General features: G+C 34.7%; 1 protein-coding gene across 3 annotated transcripts; it reads left to right on the top strand.

Annotated features, from left to right (window-relative positions):
* Positions 1–237: 237 nt before the first annotated feature.
* Positions 238–22,096, top strand: LOC131425298 (cardio acceleratory peptide 2b). 3 transcript variants are annotated; one of them, XM_058587072.1, is made up of 4 exons: positions 238–464; positions 20,902–21,045; positions 21,119–21,313; positions 21,568–22,096. In XM_058587072.1, the coding sequence occupies exons 1-4, from the start codon at positions 377–379 to the stop codon at positions 21,678–21,680; spliced, it is 540 nt and encodes a 179-aa protein (XP_058443055.1). In that variant the 5' UTR covers positions 238–376; the 3' UTR covers positions 21,681–22,096. The 3 variants fall into 3 exon arrangements, with proteins under 3 accessions (XP_058443055.1, XP_058443054.1, XP_058443056.1); XM_058587071.1 differs by having other exon boundaries at positions 21,116–21,313; XM_058587073.1 differs by having other exon boundaries at positions 21,116–21,333.
* The last annotated feature ends 1,289 nt before the right edge of the window (positions 22,097–23,385 follow it).

Raw genomic sequence — 23,385 nt, 5'->3', positions numbered from 1 at the left:
TTTTCCGTAACCATTAACCAGTAGGTGAGCCAGCATGCCGCCCACTATAACAGCGTCACGCCAAGGAATAGCTTGACAGAGGATCTTCCTGACCAGCAGCATTCCCGGTGAATACACGTTCGAATCGAACTTTAAGGAGCGGACATGCGCTTGCTTGTACTGTATTGATGCTTTTCATGACCTACGCTTCATATAAAAGGTGCAAAGATACAGCAAATCGTTATCATTCGATTTCAAGTCCGCACCTTTGCTGACCAACTGCCAGATCTCGATAGCCAGTTGCTGGACCGTTTGAATCCAAACCCAGCGTCTTTTTTCGTTTGAGTTTCTATTCTCGCACGCTAATAGTTCGTTTGCATATAAAACTTAGAATAGGATGCTACCAGTTTCTCAGTTGAAAATGATCGTGTACATTTCCTTAGCGCTAATTGTACTTTCAACGGCCAAACTGTGCCATGCGGATGGTGAGTGGTGTGCTGCATAAAACGTGCGATAATTGTTGGTGAAAAAAACATAGAGTGTAAAAGACAGTTACTAATCGATGTGGAAATAAGTTTCGAATATAATCCTTACAGTTAGTCAATAATGCAGTCAATTATAACCTTGAGATTGTAGTAACTAATATAAGGCGGATTTCACTAAACAGCTTGAGTGTTCATTCGTGTGTGATTTGTTGTTACAAAATATTTATATATCGCAACAATATTATTATTTTAACAGAAACCATCCGTAATGTTTTTATATTGAAAGTAAGAAGAAATATTTTCTTTCTCGGTTTTTTTCTAGTAAACTTTCTTAAATGTAGCAACATGCACTCGTTATTAGGTTGTTTCGAAATTTGACCATCCAAAGTCTCATCGCCGATTTTAAGCTGCCCAATCCCAATTTCAAAAACTTATAGGATTTTTTTACTTTTGATCCGAGGGACGAGTGTCATATACTATTCGATTCAGTTCGTCGAGATCACAAAATGTCTGTGAGTTTATGGGTATGAAACGAAAATGATTTTCTCGGAGATGGCTGAACCAATTTTCATGAACTTAGATTTGAACGTAAATTCTCGTGATTCCATAGAGTGCTCTTGAATTTTGTCCAGAACCGATTTTTAGTTCCAGGGTGACATGTGCAGAATGTCACAAAAATGTGCACTTACTTTTCTCAGAGATGGCTAGACCGATTTCGACAAACGTAGATTCCGATTGTATTCAGATCTAACTTCCGTTTACGGGATCATAGGGTGATATGTACAAAAATGTATCATGCTCTCAATTTTCCGATTTTCCCAAACTCAAGCAACCGATTTTCCCAAACTCAGAATGAAATGGTAAATGTTATGGTTTCAAACAATACTATTAAAATTCATCAGGATCTGACCATTAGTTCCGGAATTAGAGGATGATGAGTGTGAACATTTTTCAATTCAAGGGTGAGTTTTGCCATATGGAAAGTGGCAAGTTCTTTGAAAAAAAGTTATAAATCCTTCTAATTTACAGAAGTTAGTTGTTTACCAAACAAACTCTCTTTAGATATACTGGTCGCTGGATTTTTTCGGAATCAGTTTAGTTGATTTAGTTTAAAAAAGTTACAAAATTTATATCGATTCATCAGATACGTCATTACCGATTTTCACAAAATCAAAGGTCTTTTGATCTATTAAATGGATATTGAATTTTATCAAGAACCAATTTCGGTTCGGAAATTAAAGTATAATTAGTATTGAACATTTCATGCCGTTATTTTGGTGGCGACGCAATGACAGCTATTGTTAGTTGATGTCCGAAAAAATTACTTCGGTTATATTGAATCTCAGTTTCGGAAGCTGGATTCTGGACCTAGATTTTGGAACCGTGTTCTAGAACTAAGTTTTAGATCAGTATTATGAAACTAAATAACTAGTATATCTTCAAACTGAATTGTTAACCTGAATTCTGAGTCTAAATTATGAAAATGAACTCTGGTACTGAGTTCTAAGCATATATTCTGGACTTGGATCCGGAAGCTAAATTCTGGATCTGAGTCTAGTTCTGGACCGGGTTTATAAACTTGAACCTATATCAACTGTAAAAACGTAGCTACGATGCACTGGTCAAAAAGTCAATAAAAAATTTCGGATGAATGGAAATGATCAGGCTTTTGCAGCTTTCAAATATTATTCAAGGCAGCCTGTTTAGCTCTTCACAAAACAAAGGATTTGCTATCACTGGGCAACACGATTTTTTAGCAGAGTCCTGAAAGTATGTCGAGATCACAAAACGTCTCAATGTGTATGACACAAAATTTACTCAATTTGCACTAAGATGGTTGAACCAATTTTCATAAGTCTAGAATAAAAAAAACATCATCTGATTTCATAAAAACTTCCTCAAATCGACTCTCGGTTCCGGAATTGAAGGTTGAAATGAAAATAATGCTACTCACTTTCCTCGAAGATGGCTTAATTGATTTTTATAAAATACGATTAAGGGAAATGCCTTATGATCTCTTATAAAGAATCTGGATTTTATTACGGTTCCAAAAATACTCAGTTTTCCAAAAGATGATTGACCCAAATTTCACAAACTAAATTGAATTAAAACTAAATTTAAGAAAATCCGATATGTGGTTCCGGAAGTACTGGAAACAGTGATCACCCTCTAAAAGTTACCATTAAAATTCATCCGGATCCGACTTCCGGTTCAGAAATTACAGGGTGATGAAGGTTTTAAATTTAAAACCGTCATTTAGTGCGATGATGCAAATTACATTAATATACTTCTAAATTTCTACTTTAGTTGCTGGTCACACGAACTAATTTCGGTCCACATTTTTTTATATCCGGGAGCAGTGCCGTAGTTGTTCAAATTTCATTGGTTAGTCGTTGACTTTGTTGATGGGGCGCCTGGATTTCCGCAGTACAGGGGCGCATTGCAATTGACTGAAGTTAGATTTTTTTAACAGGGTTTGTTGTTTCTTCATCTTCGTATTTTTGTATACAACAGTTATATAGTTCTAGTATCAGACTTATTTGTTGCGAGCGAGGCGCCGTATTTTCCTCAACAACTCATTTTTAACTCTTTTGTAAGTTTCCTGAAGCTCTACAATTTCCACACAAATCAACCATGAAGACTCATTTGCAACATACATAAGTGTTATCATTATCTGTATATTAATATTTCTAAGTACCCAGGTGTTGAGATTTCCACTTTCTGTATTCATTATTCTTTCAAATAACAGTTCCGATTGTGTGATTTTGAAATAGAGGTCAAAATCTACTTCTTCAAAACTACACAGAAAGAAATTATGAATTTTACAGATGACATAATTCTTACTAATTTACAGCCAAGCAGATATGTGCTTCTGTTGCTCAGTCGACTATCTGGTGTGTTTTGTGATCTGTTTTTCGATTCAAGTCATGTTGTTGCTCTCGATCTTTAGATTTTTGTTATTCCATTCGTTATAAAGCCATGTAATTTCCAAATCACACAATTTTTCAAGTTCTTGAATATAAATTTTTGTAAAATATGACGCTCCATTTATGTGCATCTGATAAGATGTAAATTCACAAGCATTTTTCGAACTGTGTGAGTCTTTTTATATATCCATGGAAAGCCTGCAGGCTTTTGGTTACACTGAAAACATCTTGCTGCGCAAGTTGCGAAATTTCTATTGATGATTTCCATATAGAAGAGAAAAAGTATCTGGTCACGATCAGTTTCAGTTTGTGTCATGTGTGCCACCACACACCGTGCGTTTGAGATATTCATGTTATTTCAATGTAACTTAATTTAGTTAACCGCGCGTGTTTGCCGTGAATCATCAAAATCCAGTTGAAATTGCATATTGCACCAAATGCATGATACTTGAAAATATTAGATCATGCTTAACGTGCAACCTAAACTGATTTAGAACATGAAATAATCGATAATGTAAAAGGCTCCGTGTGTAGTGGAGGATGTACTGAAACCAATTGCCAATTGCGCTAAACCTGTGCTAAATTTTTTGCACCGATACCACCTCGCAGTTTGGAAGAAACCTGTAAAATTGAATTGAATCAGATGTAACGAAAAGTATCCATCAGAAATTACAAAAATTTACGTGTGATTTGAAAAAAATAATGCATAAAATTATCGAAATAAAAAAGATAAGTTCGATTGATAACAACTGAATTTCAACCAAGAACCATTTGATTACAAAGCGTCCGTCTATTCATTTAGCCACAGAAGCACGTATCTGCTAGTCAGGTAAATCGTATACATATATAAATTCATACAGTCGTACTAGTTACTCGTGTGGAAGCGTTAAGTGAGATTTACGCGCTAAACATGGTAATTTCAATCAATCATTGTGGAAAATACAACTGATAGAAAGAAAAATGAGAATTATCTATTTTAAAGTTTACTCTGCATAAAAAATTGAACGGCAATAAATTTAATATTCGTATTTACTTCATCCAGTTATGTCTGACATTACCCACCAATTTTTTCTGCTAAAAATCAAAGACACTATTCTGGATTACTGACTTTCCCCTAACGGAGACGATGATTTTAAAAGAACGGGGGATATATAAGCTGGGAAGACTTGGTCAAACAATGCAGAAGCGAAACTGTGGAGGCTGTGATCAATTGTTATTAACTCGATGAAACTTTTTGCTATGTCGTTTTCGCCTAAGATATCTGCTACTACCCCAGATAAATCTTGCGTGCTTAAGAATTATTTCTAATTTAAATAAGATGATCTTGGTTAACCTGACATAACTGTTTACAAATTGAAATGGTGATGGTAGTTTATATCGAAGAAAGTTTTTGATTTTATTCAAGTTTGAAAAAAAGAAACTTAACAGAATCTTCTAGTCATGTTTTTGAAAATATAAGTAATATGAAAAGGCATCATTACACCACTAGGTTTTTCTTTAATTTTCACATATTACCCTGTAACACCGAAATTCGGTTCCTGATGAAATTCAATAGCAAGCTATGGTAACATATGACTTTTCATTTGAATCTAAGTTGGTGAAAATCGTTTCGGCCACCTCTGAAAAAGTGATTGCGGTGATGGCGATACCAAAACCCTGTTTTAATCCACCTACTGGTGTAATTATGCCTTTCTCATACCAATCATACTATCATATATAATACTGTAGTATTCGTCAAAATAATTTTTTTCGATTCTTGAAAGAATAACTAAAAACGGTTTGTTTGACCGTCTACTGATAAAAACTATCAATCGGAGAAAATTTGAGGTGGAATTAGAAAGTTTTTACGGGTTTTCGCCCTTTTTTAGTGATGGTGTACAAATTTTTAACCCACTTTACCCTATATTTCCGGATCCGGAAGTCTTCTTGGTTAGGAAATTTATCAGAAATAAAAGAATATAGAACGCTACAGCTGTTCCAACGAATTTTTGCACTGTCACTTTCAAATAAAATATTCGTGGAAATTGAAATATTTATCACTTATCACCCTAATTATCCCGGAATCCGTTGTTAGATTCAGATAAAATTCAATTGAAATTTCAGTTAAACTGTTATAATACTTTTCGTTGAATTGAAATGTATGCAAATTAGCCAAGCAATTATTGTGAAAAATTTGTCAAATATTTTGACACAAACCTACACGAACATTTTGCCATCTAGACTAATTCAAATGATATAGGGCAGTTGAACCAAAAGTCGTCTAATTAGTCAGGACATCACAGTATTTATCCGATTACTAGGTCTTCAGCACACATATAATGCATTCGGAGGCAATATCTTCGCCAATGCAGCCCTAACAATCAAAATTAGTGTGAAAATGAACTATACTTCTGTTATGAAAACGTGAAAATCGGAGCAGAATGCATATATTTTCTTCTTATTCTTTGAACCAATGCACAGTAGAGAAAAATGGATCAAAAACGCTACGACTTTTTGGAGGCAGATGACCACAAAGCATTTTTTGGTGTGAAATGGTCAGTAAAATCAATTCTACGTACTTAGAAGGAACGCACTAAATGCTATCATGTTCATTTTACCTCAAGGTCCCTTTTGTCGTGAATACTTTACTATGAGGCGCCTTTTACAAATTTCCCCTCTGAGAGAGTAATAAGTTTTTGATCGTGAATATCTGTTATTGTATCTAACGTATCGACATAATTTTTACTACATGCCATCAGAAATATCATCATCAATTTATGATAACATTTTCAGTTGTATGACATAATCACAAATAATTCAAAATTAAAGTGTTCTGAAATTTTTGGTATAAACGGAAGAAAAGTCATGACGTCTTTCTCGTACCTGGGTAGATATAAACGTTAATACTTGATATATTTCGTTCAGCTCAGGTTCATGTATCAAGAATTCATTTCGATATTTCATCAATTGCGTTCAGTATTTAATCCCTTCAAAGCAGATGGATTGCGTCATCCTGCTGCTTGTCGTTTGTATTCTAACAAAATAAGTGAAAAAAGATGGGGAACATTACGAAAAACCAGCCCTTCTTAAATATTATCTAAAGAACTATTAGAAATACTTATCTGGTGAAATACCTACACGCTCGCTCAACGTTACTCTATTGTAAGTAATTCGTACTCACTTTTGCTTATTTTGTATAAATGTCAAAAAGTGAGTAAGATTGATTTAGAAAACTGAGTAGATTCTACTCTGTTTCCAAATTAACAACAATTTTCACTCACCGCTTTGAAAATTTTTGCTTATTTCCGCATTTTGATTGAAAACGTATTTGAACGAAAATGGAGCAGGTTGGAGCCGCGGTAGACGAAGACGTCTATCGAAAATTAAAAGGTGAGATAATTATATTTTCTAATATGAATAATTTGTGCAGCCTTTTACGATTGAAAATTTTCGCTGCCACATATGTGCAACCTTCGTTTCGGGATACGTGGAAGAGGTAAAAGCTCATTTTAAACAAATTAAACACGAGTAAAAATGAAGAACTGCCGTTCAAATGTTCGGAGAGCCACCGTGAATAGTCTTGCGGCATCGTTCAAAGAAGCTTCCAGTGCAGAAGACTTCGAATTGCCTTAAGTTCAAGTTTCGTTCATTTCTGGTGGAGCTGATAGCATTGAGGTTTATATTCTCGATTTGAATGAATTTTTGTAATGTAATGTTATTTTTACTTTTTATTGCAAAAGTAACCACATAATGTAATCTATTCCTAAAAAAAATAATAAAAAGATTATGTTGTTTTAAATCTACACGCATTTCTGTACATAACGAACGATTCCTTGGACAATTCAAATGAAACTGAGTAGCATTTACTCATTCGAGCTAATTTTTCCATTACTAGCACTGAGTAAATGTTACTCAGAATTTGACAAATTTCATCTTTACTCAAAAGTAAGTAAATATAACTTTACTCACTAGAGAGTAGTTCCACTTTTAGCGAAAGTGAATGAAATTCTACTCACTTTTGAGTAGCATTGAGCGAGCGTGTATGCAAATCAGAAGTGAATATAATAAGTTTAGTGAAGGTATACAGTTTAATTGATTCTAATTGAAAAATTTTCGCATTTTTTCCCGCCTTTTTTAATTGGATTTTGGTAGTGTCAGATGTTTTAATGTTCATTATATTTGCATTAATATAAATTTCAAAATTTTTCGTATTGAATAAAAAAGTTGAACGTATACGTCCTCCTTTTTTATCATGAAGAACTATATAAATTATTTCATAATATTGAACTGTATGTCAGAACGTTTGATGTAACTAATCCGTACTTGAGTGCAGTGCATTTGTTCAAACTCTAGCAAAGAAGGGGAAAGCTTTCTCAATTCACATATTCGATTCACTAACTGAAGTGTACCAGTTTAATTCCTATTCAAGTCATCCAGTTATGTCTCTGACATTACCCACCCTTATTTTGTACTGGATTGTAATAAAGTTTAACTATATAACATATCACAGAAGAAGTTTCAGAAGACCGAATAGAATGTTTCTGATGTAAAAAGGTCTGACAAATCATTGGCATATAGTTTTAATGACAGCAGGAAACTCGTTGTACCGTTTTTAATCTACAATCCAGAAGCAGATCCAATACGATCTATCAATATTGGTTCACATTACGTAGGAAACTGCAGAAATCCAAGTACATACAATAGGATTGGTAGTACTAGCCCTTTTAATCCGTTTTACACCAATTTATTTCATAAATCGTATCATTGGTTAAAATTTCTATCGCATTCCGAAAGGAGATTTATTGCGGTTGATTAAAATTATATCAGTCAAAAAAAAAGAAGAACTAGAAAGAACTAAAGATTAAACATTTTTCAGGGTTTTACTGTTAGTGAGGTAGGAAAAAAGAAAAATTTGGAGCAAAACAGCCATGATAGTGAATTTTGCGGCTATTCTAATTGTCATCAATCGATTCTACGGTCAATTCTACATAAGATAAACCTACTTTGAAAATATTTTCAAAGATTTCTATGAAATTATTGAGTTAAGTCGCGTTTTTCTTCCTTTTTCCCCACAGTGCAATGTATTAATCAAAGACAGCAGATATCATTATTAGTAATGATCCTAAAATGTTAAATTAGTGGTCAACCTGAGATGATCTAGGGTACAGATACCCTATGAAACTCAAGCTCGTTTTAAAAGATGGTTGATGCAATTATTGCATACTTTTCAAAACGAGAAAAACAAAAAGCACGTCTCACTATCCATGAAATACAGTATCTATTCATACCCTAATGGCAACGACAAATGGAGCTCATGCCGGTAGAATCTATCTACAGATAAATTTATTCATAAAAATGTCATTTAATACATGCTGGGTACAGCTAACGTATACGCGGCACAATATTATTATCCAGTCTACTCTAGTTCATTATCAATATTTTGGCGATTGATTATTTTCCATTTTAGTAAAATTGCCTAAATGTATGCAATTTCGTACTACGCGTCTTGTACACAAACGAGTATACATTGACAGAAAATACCAGCAAACAGCTTTTCGAATTAATACAGTTTGTCATATCATTGAAAAAAATCATAATGTCTTCAAATGGCTATCATAGTCTATAGCGTTAAAAGTGTTAGATATTCTGAAATCAGGAGATCGAAGTTCGAAACCGGTTATGAATAAAACCATCATAGAATTTTTTTTTGTTGTTGCCTATAAAATCACTAAAATCAGTGTTGGTGATTGCCGAAAATTTCACAGAAGCTGCTATATTGCTATCTATATTGTAGACAACATTTTCAATCCGGTAGAAGATGCTACAAGAACTCGAGTCTCTCAATGCATGAACCGCGAGAGAATTTTTCTACATTCCTTCGCTCCACTTCATACTCTGAGTATTTCTCGGCCCTTAAAAAAATTGCAGTCTGATAATGATCGCCGCTGTGTGGAATTTACCAAGAGAGAATCGCAAGTTGACAATTATCGCAGAAAATCGAATCGATGATTCGACTTGATGATTCTCATACTAGGTTGCAATATTTCATAACCCTTGTGTGGAGCATTCACATACATTTTCATAGACACAACTTATACAAAGATTATATGCACATAGTTAGAATAAGCGGCAATAGTAAAATGATTCTATCGCAATTATCAACTGCCTGTATAGAATCGGATCGCGAAACGAGAATAAGCAACCGTTTGTTGCTTCAGAGAGGATCCCCACAGTAGCGTGCTAACCTTTGATTCTCAGAAATGTCATCGAGAGAAATTCGCTCTCGCACTGGTGTCGATTCTATGTTAAATGAGCCATGCCGGGTTTTTGATACGATAAAAGCCATCCTTGACTAAAATGTAAATTCCCGATGATGTTTTGCCCATTCTACTTTTAGCCTTTGTTCGCGGTGTTTTCAGTAATGTCAGATCAGATCAGTAACTGATTATGCTTTTCAATTTTGTTTTCGTTATTTGGGAATGAAATTAAACTGAGAATAACTTTTGTTATCAGCTAGAGAAATTCCATATCTCTTTTCAATTTCAGTATGTTTTTCGATATTATAGGAATATTTATCTGCTTCCGATTTTGATTTTTTAACTTTTAAGGCGACCAATACTAAGCAAATTGAGTAACCGATAAATACGAATATCACATCAAATTCAGAAGAAAATGTTTATTTGAGCGCTTAGTGGATAGATTTTTAAGAAAATAAATTCCATTTATTTCCACAATATTTAAAATTTACTAACCACTAATGTCACGAAATAGTAACAGACACAGATACTAATAGTGGGAGGAAAGTGCGGTGCTATCTCTGTTGTACTAGTACAGGTGAATCATTTTACATCTTACAGATTACTCATTTTGCTAAGTTACATTTAAATAAATGGTATATTGGAATGTTTATATTTACATATATTCCTAAACTTTTCGCTACGTTTAGTTTCCATCGGTTAGATATTTAACATAAAATTTTAATGTGATTCGTTGTAAGCTCATAATTTTCTAAGCATGTTCAGCTATTTTTGACTTGGAATGATAACCTTATCTAATTTCTCCGAAGTGCACTTTGTCTATATGATCCAGATTTTTTTCAAAGTGTCTCTATGGTCTTATGTAGATCCTAGTATTATTCATACGGAATACCAAATCTAGACCAGAACTTTTTAGTTTTGTTTTGGGCAGATGTGTAATATCATGGCTGAAATCTATAAGAACTATTTTTAATTTTTCTGATGGTTGGGTTGAAGTAGTAAGTGATTGTTTTTCAACAGTTTTTCTTTTTATCAAAAATTGTTTGAATTAATTGCTCCGAATATATGTTGAGCTTTCAAATATCAAGAATGTATTTTTTTTCATTTCTTACCGCATTTTCTCCATGAGCTAGGTTATGCATTCAATAAATCATATGGTTAAAAGCTGCCATTTTATGCTGATGAAAATGATTAGAAGTATATCGTATAATATTTTCCGTATTAGTTAGCTTTCTATATATCAAAAAGAATAAGTTTTCCGTCTTCCTCGTGATGAAAATGTCTAAGAAGTCTGCCGTTATTTGCTTCTTCACAAGTGAATTAAATGCTTTTGTTCATGTTATCGAATGGTGAACTACCTCACTATGTATTGAGTAGCTATTTAATCAAAATGATAAAATTGCATAAAGTCTCATCTCAGAAGACATAAGAAATTGGAAAATACCAATGAAATCCCCATCAGTTGAATTCATGTGGTAATTAATTCTACTATACCGACCTTCCACTATACAAGGCCGAGTTTAAAGAAAAGATGCCAGTATTTATAATAATTCATATCGTACAAAATTATTGAAATTCATCATTTCTTATTCAAAACCTCATTATTGTCCAATTTTTCAATAAAGACAACTTAAAACTATTAAAAGCTGTTAATAAAAAATACAAACAGTTATAAACGCTAGTATATTTTATGTTTGAATATAATAACTGTTAGAAAAATTGTTGTCAAGGTAGCACTGCTCAAAGCTGACTTGTGCATTGCTTCCTCCCGAGATTCTATTTATATAACTCACAAACAAAGAAATAATTTGCGCTCCATTTATGCTTTCGAAAGCTTTGTAGTATTAGGTAAAAAAATTCGTTCTGCACCCAGATGTCAATTATAAGGCATTCCTTACTTATGCTATTTATTTAGCTTGAAAATAAATAATGATTTGCGCCTCAGTAGAATTATGAACAGTATTTAAAAAGATTTCCACCATACGCCTGGAATAAATTTTAAGAGCACCCTTTTCAATTCTCCTACCGTGATTCTTCGCCCTTAAAACATTTCTAAGGCATTCTTCCAAATTAGGCGTACAAGATTTCTTTGCTTGAAAATAGATAGTGATTTGCGCCCTCAGTTGGATCATTTGATGTATTTTAAAATACTTCCACCCAGCGCCCTGGAATCATTCCTAAAGCGTCCTTCCAAATTATCTTCACAAGATGTTATTTATTTGGCGTGAAAACATATAAAAACTTGCGCCCTCACTAGGATTATTTAATATATTTAAAAATACTTTCATCCTTCACTCCTTCATTTCCCTGTCGTGATTTTGCACCTTGGAATAATTCCTGAGTTGCCCTTCAAATTATCTTTACAAGATGTTATGTATTAAGCTTGAAAAAAGTTGGATCAATTAATGTATTTAAAAATACTTTCATTCTGCGCCCTGAAATCTATTGTATGGGTCGCCCTTTTCCATTTTCCTGCGCCCTGGAACTATTACTAAGGCAACCTTCCAAATTATCCTTACAACGTGTTATTTTTTAGCTTGAAAATAAGTAATAATTTGTACCCTTTTCTTACGATTATTTGATGTATTCAAAATACTTTCATCCTGCGCCATGAAATTAATTATATGGGCGCCCTTCTCAATTCTCTTACCGTGATTCTGCGCCCTAGAATCATTTCTAGTGCGCCCTTCCAAATTGTCCTTACAAGATGTTTTTTATTAAGCTTGAAAACAAATGAAATCTTGCGCCCTCACTGGGATTATTTTATGTATTCAAAATACTTTCATCCTTCGAACTGGAATTAATTATATGGACGCCATTTTCAATTCTCTTACCGTGATTCTGCGCCCTAGAATCATTCCTATTGCGCCCTTCCAAATTATCCTTACAAGATGTTATTTATTTGGATTGAAAATAAATAATTATTTGCGCCCTCTGAAGGATATTTTACAATTCAAGATTGCGTTCATCCTGCGCCCTGAGAGCAATCTTCTGGGCGCCTTTTTCGATTCTCCTATCGTGAGTCGGCGCCCTGGAATCATTTCCAAAGCGCCCTTACAAATTATCCATACAAGATGTTATTTTGATAGATTGAAAATAAATAATGATGCGCCCCCTTAGAAGGATATTTTACTAAAATCAAGATTACTTTCATCCTGCGCCCTGGAATTAATTATTTGGGCGCCCTTTTCAATTCTCTTACCGTGATTCTGCGCCCTAGAATCATTCCTATTGCGCGCTTCCAAATTATCCTTACAAGATGTTATTTATTTGGATTGAATATAAATAATTATTTGCGCCATCAGCAGTCTATTTTACTATAATCAAGATTACTGTAATCCTGCGCCCTGAAAGCAATTATGTGGGCGCCTTTTTCAATTTCCCTACCGTGAGTCTGCGCCCTGGAATCATTTCCAAAGCGCCCTTCCAAATTATCCATACAAGATGTTATTTATTTAGATTGAGAATAAATAATGATTTGCGCCCTCAGAAGGATATTTTACTATTCAAGATTGCGTTCATCCTGCGCCCTGAGAGCAATCTTCTGGGCGCCTTTTTCAATTCTCCTATCGTGAGTCGGCGCCCTGGAATCATTTCCAAAGCGCCCTTACAAATTATCCTTACAAGATGTTATTTTGTTAGATTGAAAATAAATAATGATGCGCCCCCTTAGATGGATATTTTACTATAATCAAGAATGCTTTCATCCTGCGCCCTGGAATTAATTATTCGGGCGCCCTTTTCAATTCTCTTAACGTGATTCTGCGCCCTAGAATCATTCCTATTGCGCCCTTCCAAATTATCCTTGCAAGATGTTATTTATTTAGATTCAAAATAAATAATGATTTGCGCCCTCAGAAGGATGTTTTACTATAATCAAGATTACTTTCATCCTGCGCCCTGAGAGCAATTATGTGGGCGCCTTTTTCAATTCTCCTACCGTGAGTCTGCGCCCTGGAATCATTTCCAAGGCGCCCTTCCAAATAATCCATATGAGATGTTATTTTTTTAAATTGAAAATAAATAATGATTTGCGCCCTCGGAAGGATATTTTACTATTCAAGATTGAGTTCATCCTTCGCCCTGGGAGCAGTTATGTGGGAGCCTTTTTTAATTCTCCTACCGTGAGTCTGCACCTTGGAATCATTTCCAAAGCGCCCTTCCAAATTTTCACATGCAAAATGTTATTTTGTTAGATTGAAAATAAATAATGATGCGCCCCCTTAGAAGGATATTTTACTATAATCAAGATTACTTTCATCCTGCGCCCTGGAATAATTTATTTGGGCGCTTTTTTCAATTCTCCAACCGTGAGTCTGCACCCTGGAATCATTTCCAAGGCGCCCTTCCGAATTATCCATACAAGATGTTATTTTGTTAGATTGAAAATAAATAATGATTTGCGCCCTCAGAAGGATATTTCACTATAATCAAGATTACTTTCACCCTGCGCCCTGAGCAATTATACGGGCACCTTTTTCAATTGTATTATTATTTTTTTTGCACCCTTCAGGTTACTTGAATCAGTCATCATCAAAATTTCCAAAAAAAAAATTTTTCGGTTGCAGTTTCAAGAGCTGGTTAGTCACTGACTAACTGTGACTAACCGCAACTACAGCACTGTCCGGGAGTACCGTAAATATAGATCAATAGTTCCTAATTTTAACTCATTTCAGAATATTAGAGAATGTCTGTCATTTAAACTTTGGTTCAAAAATGTTCCAATTTGTAGTTTACCGATCCCCAGCTCCCGGTTCCAAGAGCACTGGGAAAATCGATCGAAAGTTTTAAAATGGAATTCACTTCTTTTTCTCATAGATGACTGAATCGATGTTCACAAACTTAGATCCAAAGCAGGGCCTTATGAAACGTAAGAATCTTTAAAACTGATTTCAAAATTATTGAAATTTAAAGGTCTTTTAAGTTAATGTTCAAACAAACTTCCTAGTTTCTAATTAAACATCGAAGAAAAGTATTCAGATGCATCCTACATTAATATACGTGAGAATATGAATAATATGAGAGAAACATCATTTTAAAGATCCTCATTGCTTTCGGAATTGTATTGCTTTCCTGTTAAGCCTATTCTTGCGAACGCTTCAATAGTTTGATTACCGTATCAACTCTCGTGTAGCATGCGAATAGAACGAGTTCAAGGTTTGTTCCAAATATATTGTATATCAATATGGATCACTTTTAGAAATTCAATACAAATCGAAAAAGACATCAAAGTAACACCATCTCGTGACGGAAAAGGCTATTAGTTCAGTCATGTTCAATAGTCTGCGTTTAGCGTGCACCTAGGAGTGAAATGTCAAAAATAATTGAGCATGATGCCTACAGAGGTGTGAACATTTTCATATTTAAATGTGTTCTTTTCTGACGAAAGTAAATATCGCCTATAAAAAATGTAGAATTACGCTCTTTAAGACCTATCGTCTTCACTTTCAAGAGTTATGAAGTAGTATTTAATTGCTCATGAATGTTATGAATAGTGCTGAAAAGATGAATCCTATAGGCTTTGAAGGCAATGTTTGGCAGATCACTTCTGATATGTAGAACAAAATTAAAATGAAATGAACGGTGTATTGCAATTTGCAAGTTACTTTGATTGCGATATTTTTTCATTGCGTTCATGACATTAAAATTAAATTAGCTGCACATTATCTTTTCTGTCAGGGAAAACTAGAATGTAAAAGAAAATTGTCATTTTTATATATTGTCGATGATTTAAAAGTGCATATACTAGGTGATCTGTCACTTGCTGTTACAAAGACTAGTTTAACATTTAGTTAAAATTTGAAATTTCGATATTTAATTTCTAAAAAGTAACTGAATTCCATTCAACAGATTCGGCAAATAGAAAGTTTGTTAAGCACTGAAAAAAATGTTAATAAATAGTATGATAAGTGTAACAGAGTAAGCAAAAGATCAAGTTGTACTTATTACTTTTACTTCAATTGATAGCTCTCGTTGGAGCGAATTACGGTTTATTCATATACGAAATTGTTTTGTTTTAAAGCATTTATTTATTTATTAAACAAACTGATATTGTATATTTCTATCATCGTAACCGTAATTTTTCAAATCAAGAAATTTAGTCAAGGTTGGTTTTTATCGTATCAGTGAACGCTCACTCAGCATTCTTCATAGTATAAAATAATTCACACACTTAGAAAATGTTGATCAAATCATTTACCGAAAACGGGCAGAAAATAACGAACCCCGAATGAACATAAATTTAATCTGAACGTACCCTGATTTCAGAAATCTTCATCAATGTTTTCATGTGTTATAAACGTCAATACACATGAATTTGATTCAGTTGTTCATTATCGTTTTGTGATCCGATTGAGTGTGAGAGTTAAAACGAGGGATTGAATCACTTTATGATAAAGTTTCGTTGTGATCGAAAAAAAATGAATCGATAAACAAAAACCCAAAAAGAAAAAATCTTGCAAGCGGTTGAAAAATTGCAGGATGGTGAAACATTAGTTTTTCACTGTGCCGTTGACATCGACAATAAATGCTTCTATGAGCAGAAAAACAATTTCATAGCAGGCAACTTTAAACGCCATTTCCAGAACGTTCATCCAAACGTCCTGAAAGAACTAGAACTGGATCAAAACGTTGAAGGAGAGCCTTCCTTCAAAAAGCAAAAAGCCTCGAAGCTAGTAGTTGAACTGGCAAAAAATGACGTAATTTTAGGACTCCTTCAATACGTGACGGTCAATAACTTGCCATTTAACTTTGTCGAATGGTCCGGTTCTAAAACATTGCTGCATCCATTACTAAGAGCATGCATTCTAGAAATGTCTCGTAAAGGTCTTACGGATTTTGTAAAAGTCGCAGCTTCAATAATGCGCGACATTCTTCGCTCGGAACTCTGCAATAGAATTGTAAATATAAAAATTGATTCCGCATCAAGAAGAAGCCGATTAATGTGCAATATGCCGGTAAAATGATAACATTGTTATTAGACACCTAGGTAAGTCATGCTACAAGCTGATCTCCACTTGCTTATAAACATATTAACAAAATGCTTCGCATTAGCTGTACACGAGATGTTTGAACGACAAACTACCGAAAATTTGACAAAGGTTATTGAAAACGAGTTAGAAGGGTTTTTTCTAAATATTCGTCAAATTTTTGCCGTTACGCATGACAACGGAGCCAACATGTGTGCGACTGTTCGTTTGCTAAAAAGGCTTTTAGAATCATTCACCGAAGAAGAAGTACCGTTATCCAGTGTTATGTTACAAGAGTACAATCTTTTAGACGGGTACCATCGAAAAGACATTCCCGAAAACAGTTCTGATGAAAAAACAGACATTGAAGACGACAGCGAAACCCGACAGCGAAAGTGAAACCCGAATAACAAATATGGATTGTTCATCAATGAAATTTCCAACATTTCTGAAATAAAATTCCTGAAGATAATATGCGAAATGATATCAATCAGCGATCGTCTTCGGATAATATCGGCTAACGATTCTTCTGTTGAATGATTCCACACAAGCTCAATCGTTAAACAATTAATTGGCGATAGGTGGAGTGGTTCTCCACTCAGTATTCGTAATTGAATGAACCAGTCCACCAAACGTCAAAATTCATTCATTTATTGAGGGGTAATCCAAGTGAATTTCCAGTGATGCGTTAGTATACATGTTAGCCCAGACACAGATAAATATCGTTTACGTTCACGGAATTTCTCACGAATCACCAACACTGATTGTAGTACATAATTCGGAAATGTTGGTAAAATTCTGGAACTAACATTAAGATTAATTTGTTTAGTTCTGCGGGCACATTTCACACATATTTATATAAGTAGGGATTTTTATAAAAACAAAATGTTCTCATCCGATTTAGTATCAGACTGCGATTCTAAACCGTATTTACAGTTTATTTTTTCGTGCAGTGTATATCGAGAAATATTCCATATATTCATATAGTTGTTTGGTTCAGTGTACTGATTGAGAAAGCTTTCATATTGAGATGTCTATGCCCGATGAAAAATGAACGGTGGCCCTACTGAAAAATGGGTGGCCAGCACGTTTCCTGATGAAAACAAAACAATATGTAAAAGCGATTCACACGCAGCATCAAGTGACTATCACCTGCATGGAACGATTACGGAACAACAACATTAATTGTAAGCAATTCATATGAAAGGACACTACGTCAAGTACACGGAACATTTTAACGTCGGATACGTGAGCAATATTCGGCTAAAAAAATTAATAAAAATAATCTGGACGTCGACGGAAGTTGATTGATCGTCTGAACCGTGTTTAATGCATGCGTTTCCTGATGAAAACAAACCAATCTCATTTGCATTTGTGGTTGTAAGTGAGCTGTCAAAGAGCCTAATGTGCATTAAAAATTTGTAGTGTATTAGTAACCTTTTTGCCACCGCACTTTACTGTGATGTCCCTCGTGAATCGCAGGAGTGATCCATATTGATATATATTATATTTGTTGGTTCGTTTAGCATTACCGTGGAGAGATTCTTCGAATTTGTTACCGTATCCGGAAAGATAGCTATTAATTGGAATTGAATCGCTGCAACGTCGCCATAAAATACAACAGCGAAACTGACTAACGTTTTAGATATAACAAACCAATAGCCGATTGAAAAATTACCACTGTGGAGGATCTCATCGAGTTGGGATGGTCGATTACGCCAACTCGATAAGATCCTCGACAGTCGCTTCGGAAGCAAAGTTAAATGATTTGCTTTGTATTATTACACATAAACGTAAATTAGTGATTATTAGAAGATAGTGGTTTTTGCATCCGTTTGAGAATAACAAATATTATGTTTAACTCAAAGGACTTTTTTAAACCCATGTCCATGTAGTTTTCGTATCCGATGGATATTACAATAATAATAATAATAATGGTAAAAATAATAATAATAATAATAATTGTTATTATTATTATTATTATTATTATTATTATTTTTATTATTATTATTATTATTATTATTATTATTATTATTATTATTATTATTATCATAATCATAATAATAATAGTAATAATAATAAATGAATAAAATAATGGTAATAAATTACACTAAGAGATAGATTAACGGACTATTTTTAATTATATACGCTTAGATTTCAACCATTACTCCGTTCGAGCCAAGTCGATGCCGTTCTGTTGACCATTTGTCATCCACATGAAAAAGCATGAAATAGGAATTTGGGAGTACTGTTTTATCTCACTATTTAACCTTTCGGTAATTTGAATTACTATACTTAAAAGCTCGGAACTTAGAAAAATTGACATTTCTTATGATAAACACGCAGAATCATTCTAATTGTACCGATTCCTGGCCCAAACCACAATCTTTCAAGAGGAATCCGAACAGTTCTGAAAGAGATGTGACGGAAGCATTGCATTTGTGAAAAGCTTTCGTGTAAGGTGCGAAAAAAACGTGAAGTACTACACACTTACAAAGTTCAAAAGCACCGAATCGCAATGAAAGACAGAGTATAGTGGTAAAATCACATGCACGGAGGCTCTACTTAAAGAAGATTCCCGGCAGCTTCCGGTACTCCTGTTTTGTTGTTAGAAAGAAGATGTCAAAAATTTTTCTTATTCGGAATGCAGAGTACTCCGTTTGTGACAACCGGTACGATCAATAGGCACGTATTCGCATGAAGGAATGCCTCCAAAAGCATCTACTTTCACTTCTAAGAACACACAAGGGTCTTATAGCCTGTTCGCACTATACCGAGACGACCGGGACGGGACCATCTGGGACTATCCGGGACGTTTTTTATCTCATCGGCGATGATTGAGCTGCCGGCGTTTTTTCCAGCGCCGACGGTGCGAAAAACTCGGCGAGGAATATCAACGGCAACCAAATGGATTTTATCCCGGATTCGGGATTCCAATACATACGCACGCCGGCAACTCAGTCATCGCCGATGAGGAAAAAAACGTCCCGGATAGTCCCGGATGGTCCCGTCCCGGTCGTCCCGGTATAGTGCGAACAGGCTTTTACACTTTTCTATCAACTTCACCATTTAGCCACATAACAAGATTGATGAATACATCAATTGATGCACAACAGATGCGTTTTCTGAAATTGGACGAACGAGTGATCAGTATATGTTAATGCTTTTAAACGGTACATGTCAGTGAAATTCTTTGCAACTTTCGATATGAAACCCAATTGTCGATTAACTTTTTCGGTAATGGCCGTGCGATTGTAGTTGAAAGTGAGAGATCACTGATCAGGTCCGCTCTTGTCAATATTTGAAAAACAGTTTCTCAAGAAAACTAACTAATTAGTAAGTTAGTTGAAGATCTTGAAAATTATTTTTTAGCAAAACAAACTAACTCGTAAGGGTAAGTTATTGGGCCATATGAATAAAAAGTAGTATGCTTGAATTTCGGTAGTAACTGCTACATGTGGTTCACGTTCCTGTCAAAAGTACTTTACTACACAGCAACTTTAGAACATGTAGTATTTACTACAATTTTTCGGTAGATAGCTCCAAAGGTTGCTACTCGTGTGTTTGCTGATAAAGTGAAGTAGAAAAATTGAATAAAGTGGCATTTTTGCAGCAATTTCTTGCTTTGTGCATACTTGTTCCAGCTTTTCCGGCTCCGAGTCGATACGGTATGCAATAAATGCTCAAATTCGAAGGTAGCATTAACTACATGTTCGAGCTTGTTTTTTTTTATTCATACCAAACGCGTTTTACTCTGTGGACTATGTTTTTGAGAAGATACTACAAACAATAGACTTTACTACATTTTATTCATACGGCCCAATGTATTGACCAGGGAAAGACAACAACCCCATTGAATGATTCTTCAAATTTTAAAATTCATAATTAAAGCAAGTGAAGCAATATATTTTTCCATGCACACATCAGCAGCAAGCAGAAATGAGGTGTCCGCAAATAACCGCTGTGATAGCAATTAATGAAATTTTGAAAACGTCTTCTAAGTAAGATGTCTGTAATTGGTTCCGCAAAAATCAGCGTAGTTTAAACCTGTTGGTTCCTATAGTCACACGAATCAGCTTGTAGCCTGCAGTATGAATAAAAAATAAACCGACACTGAGTCGCTATCAATTATTTCGCATTATTTTTTATGCAGTCAGGATGAGCTAAATCTAGCGAAATTCCCCTGCGGACGCGTCCGTCCAAACAAGGATGCGGTTTAATTATTCTGTTTTCTTTTCATTGACACATCGATGGTACTGTTCTATTTTCGGGATTTCCCACCACCTACTGAACAACGTGCTTGCAGCTGAAGTCGATTCCTCCGGCGATGTACGGCACAAACGGGGACCTACGGTGGGACTGTTTGCATTTCCGCGTGTCGGCCGTTCTGATCCAGACCTGGCGGAATGGGGAAACTCTGCACTTCCAGCTGAACTAGCGGATGATTATGGTAGGACGAACGCAATTGTTAACTCGTTTGTGGATTTTTATGAGTGAATGAATTACTGTTCTACTTCCAGAAGACTATCCTATCCGAGAGTTTAAACGACAGGGAATGGTCGCGTATCCTCGAGTTGGACGCTCGGGGCCGACTATGGTTCGCTACTGGCCTAAGTCGATGCAACAGAAACGTGCCGGGAACTCAGGCGCCAACGGTGGTATGTGGTTTGGTCCCCGGCTAGGTAAACGTGCCAACTCGGCTATCAGCGAGATCAAAGGTGAACAATTTTAAATACAGGTGAATTACTGTTCAGTGTTGGATGATGCTATTAATTCATTTGTTTGTTTCGATCTTTTTTCCACACACATCTTCATGTTACTGGGATTATTCAATGAATTTGTGGAACTCTGAACGTTGCTTACGATTCAATGTGCATGGGATCAAGCACGATAATTCCGAATGTTCTACTTCATATTATTTGCCATAATCATAATAAGCCATAAACAACTATTTCTTCTTGATTCTTCAAAGGTAACGAAGTCTACACACCACGTCTTGGCCGAGATTCAACAGGAAGCTCCTACTTCAACAGGCTGCTCGGCTATAAAATATTTTTCCGAACCTCGCGCTCGCAGAAAAACTGAATTGGAAACGATGACTCTTTTCACCATGGAAATTTATAATTTACCTATCGTTGAAGATCAGACAATGTGTTTTCAAATGATTATTGAATATTAAATTGACCGCTGAAGATTCACTCTGGATATACAATCTAAAAAAAAGGCTGGGGAAAGCTTGTTTAGAATGTACAGGGAAGAGTTCTTGTAAACAAGCTTTCTAATAAACAATCGGAGCGGAACTATAGCTAGCAATTTGATGTCTTTTGAACATGTAATTTATAAGAGATTTTATTCACGAATGGAATGTCACATAGCACAATTTGCTCTCTATATGAAAACATACATAAGACTCTCACAGTAGCATTTAATATTAGCAATCGTTCATGTAAGAAAGTTATACAAGATTGTAAATAAAGAGCACAGTATATTCGCATTTGTAATTTGAAAAAAATAATCATTATTCAATCACAATTACATTGAGTATGACAAAAAAGCCCTGAACACATAAATTCAAACTTCAAACCTACAAGTTAGATTCACATGGGACGTCGGTGACGTTTAGTCGTATGTGAACAACTTATTAGACTGGACTCTTCATGAACTTGAATCAATGCTTTTGATTGAAGGGTTAAAGGCATTCAGGCTTCTTCAAATTGAGTGATCACCATGACCATACGCTGTTTTCATTCCTGAAATTGCGAATATTAGAAAAACTTGTTTTAGAAACGTTGGAAGTATGAAATTCTGCCTGGCTTTTAACTCCTTCGCATTCATAATTAAGCTTTGGAAATGAATCAATCCATATTTCGAAAATTTTTATTTTCTGCTATGAGTTTCCCGTAGCATAAGTTTTAATCAGTTTAAGGTAGTACAAAGAAGCAGAAAATAAACATTCTTGAAATATGGAGTGATTCATTTACAACGAATTTAAAAATAAATATTTTACAGATCTTTGCCAGGTGTCAAGATGTAGTGAAAACAATGGATGGCTACATCATTTCAATGATAAACTATGAAAATTACGGAAAGTAGTCCCAAGTGTGCATTTCAATGTATGCGTTCGAGTCTCTACTTAGGAGTTTTGTTAGATTGATAGAGTCAATCTGATCATAGGGAATGATTTTAATAAAAGTATATGCGAAACGAAATGGCCAATCGTAAAAAATACAAAAGGTTTACATTTTCCATTACGCATATTCACGAGTATCTGAACATAGAGGCAGAATATTCTTCAATAACTGATTAAAATGCATTAAAACAATGTGCAAAACGCACGATAAAAATGTGGTAATATTCATTCCAATAAGCGTTTTCTTTGAAACGGAAGATATTCCAGATGTTAGATTGTACACAGTTATTAACAAATTTGATAACTTGTGCATAAATTCTGAAAGTGCAAGCATCAAATACGTACGTATTTTTGGTTGTTTGCGCTACAAAATGCTTAATTTGTTCTATAAAATATTGCAAAAGCAAAACCACGGTACTACAACATTCCTTTTGTGGAATTTGACTTCTTGGTTCTACAGACTTCGCAGCCGATTTATAGCGCACAGAATCATTGCATGGCTAGTTCTTGAAGCTTGCTTCAGATAGAATTGGAACAAAGACAATTGCCTGTATTTCAGTTATTTATTATTGAATTTAAGATCTTTTTTTATACGAATGTAGCGTTTTCTTCATACTTTTAACAAAAAATACGGATAAAGTTATTCGTCACGGTTTCGAA

The sequence above is a fragment of the Malaya genurostris genome, chromosome 1 (genome assembly GCF_030247185.1).
Source record: "Malaya genurostris strain Urasoe2022 chromosome 1, Malgen_1.1, whole genome shotgun sequence".
In the NCBI taxonomy this organism is placed as follows: Eukaryota; Metazoa; Arthropoda; class Insecta; order Diptera; family Culicidae; genus Malaya; species Malaya genurostris.
The sequence above is the reverse complement of the archived record's forward strand: the minus strand, read 5'-3'. Positions and strand labels throughout refer to the sequence as shown.

What these genes read in the sequence shown, in the direction of transcription:
- LOC131425298 (XM_058587071.1), top strand. Translation starts at nt 377, where the DNA reads ATGCTACCAGTTTCTCAGTTGAAAATGATCGTGTACATTTCCTTAGCG. An exon ending in TGAACTAGCGGATGATTATG is followed by an intron (nt 21,046 to 21,115) that starts GTAGGACGAACG and finishes TTCTACTTCCAG; the next exon opens with AAGACTATCCTATCCGAGAG. An exon ending in GGCTATCAGCGAGATCAAAG is followed by an intron (nt 21,314 to 21,567) that starts GTGAACAATTTT and finishes GATTCTTCAAAG; the next exon opens with GTAACGAAGTCTACACACCA.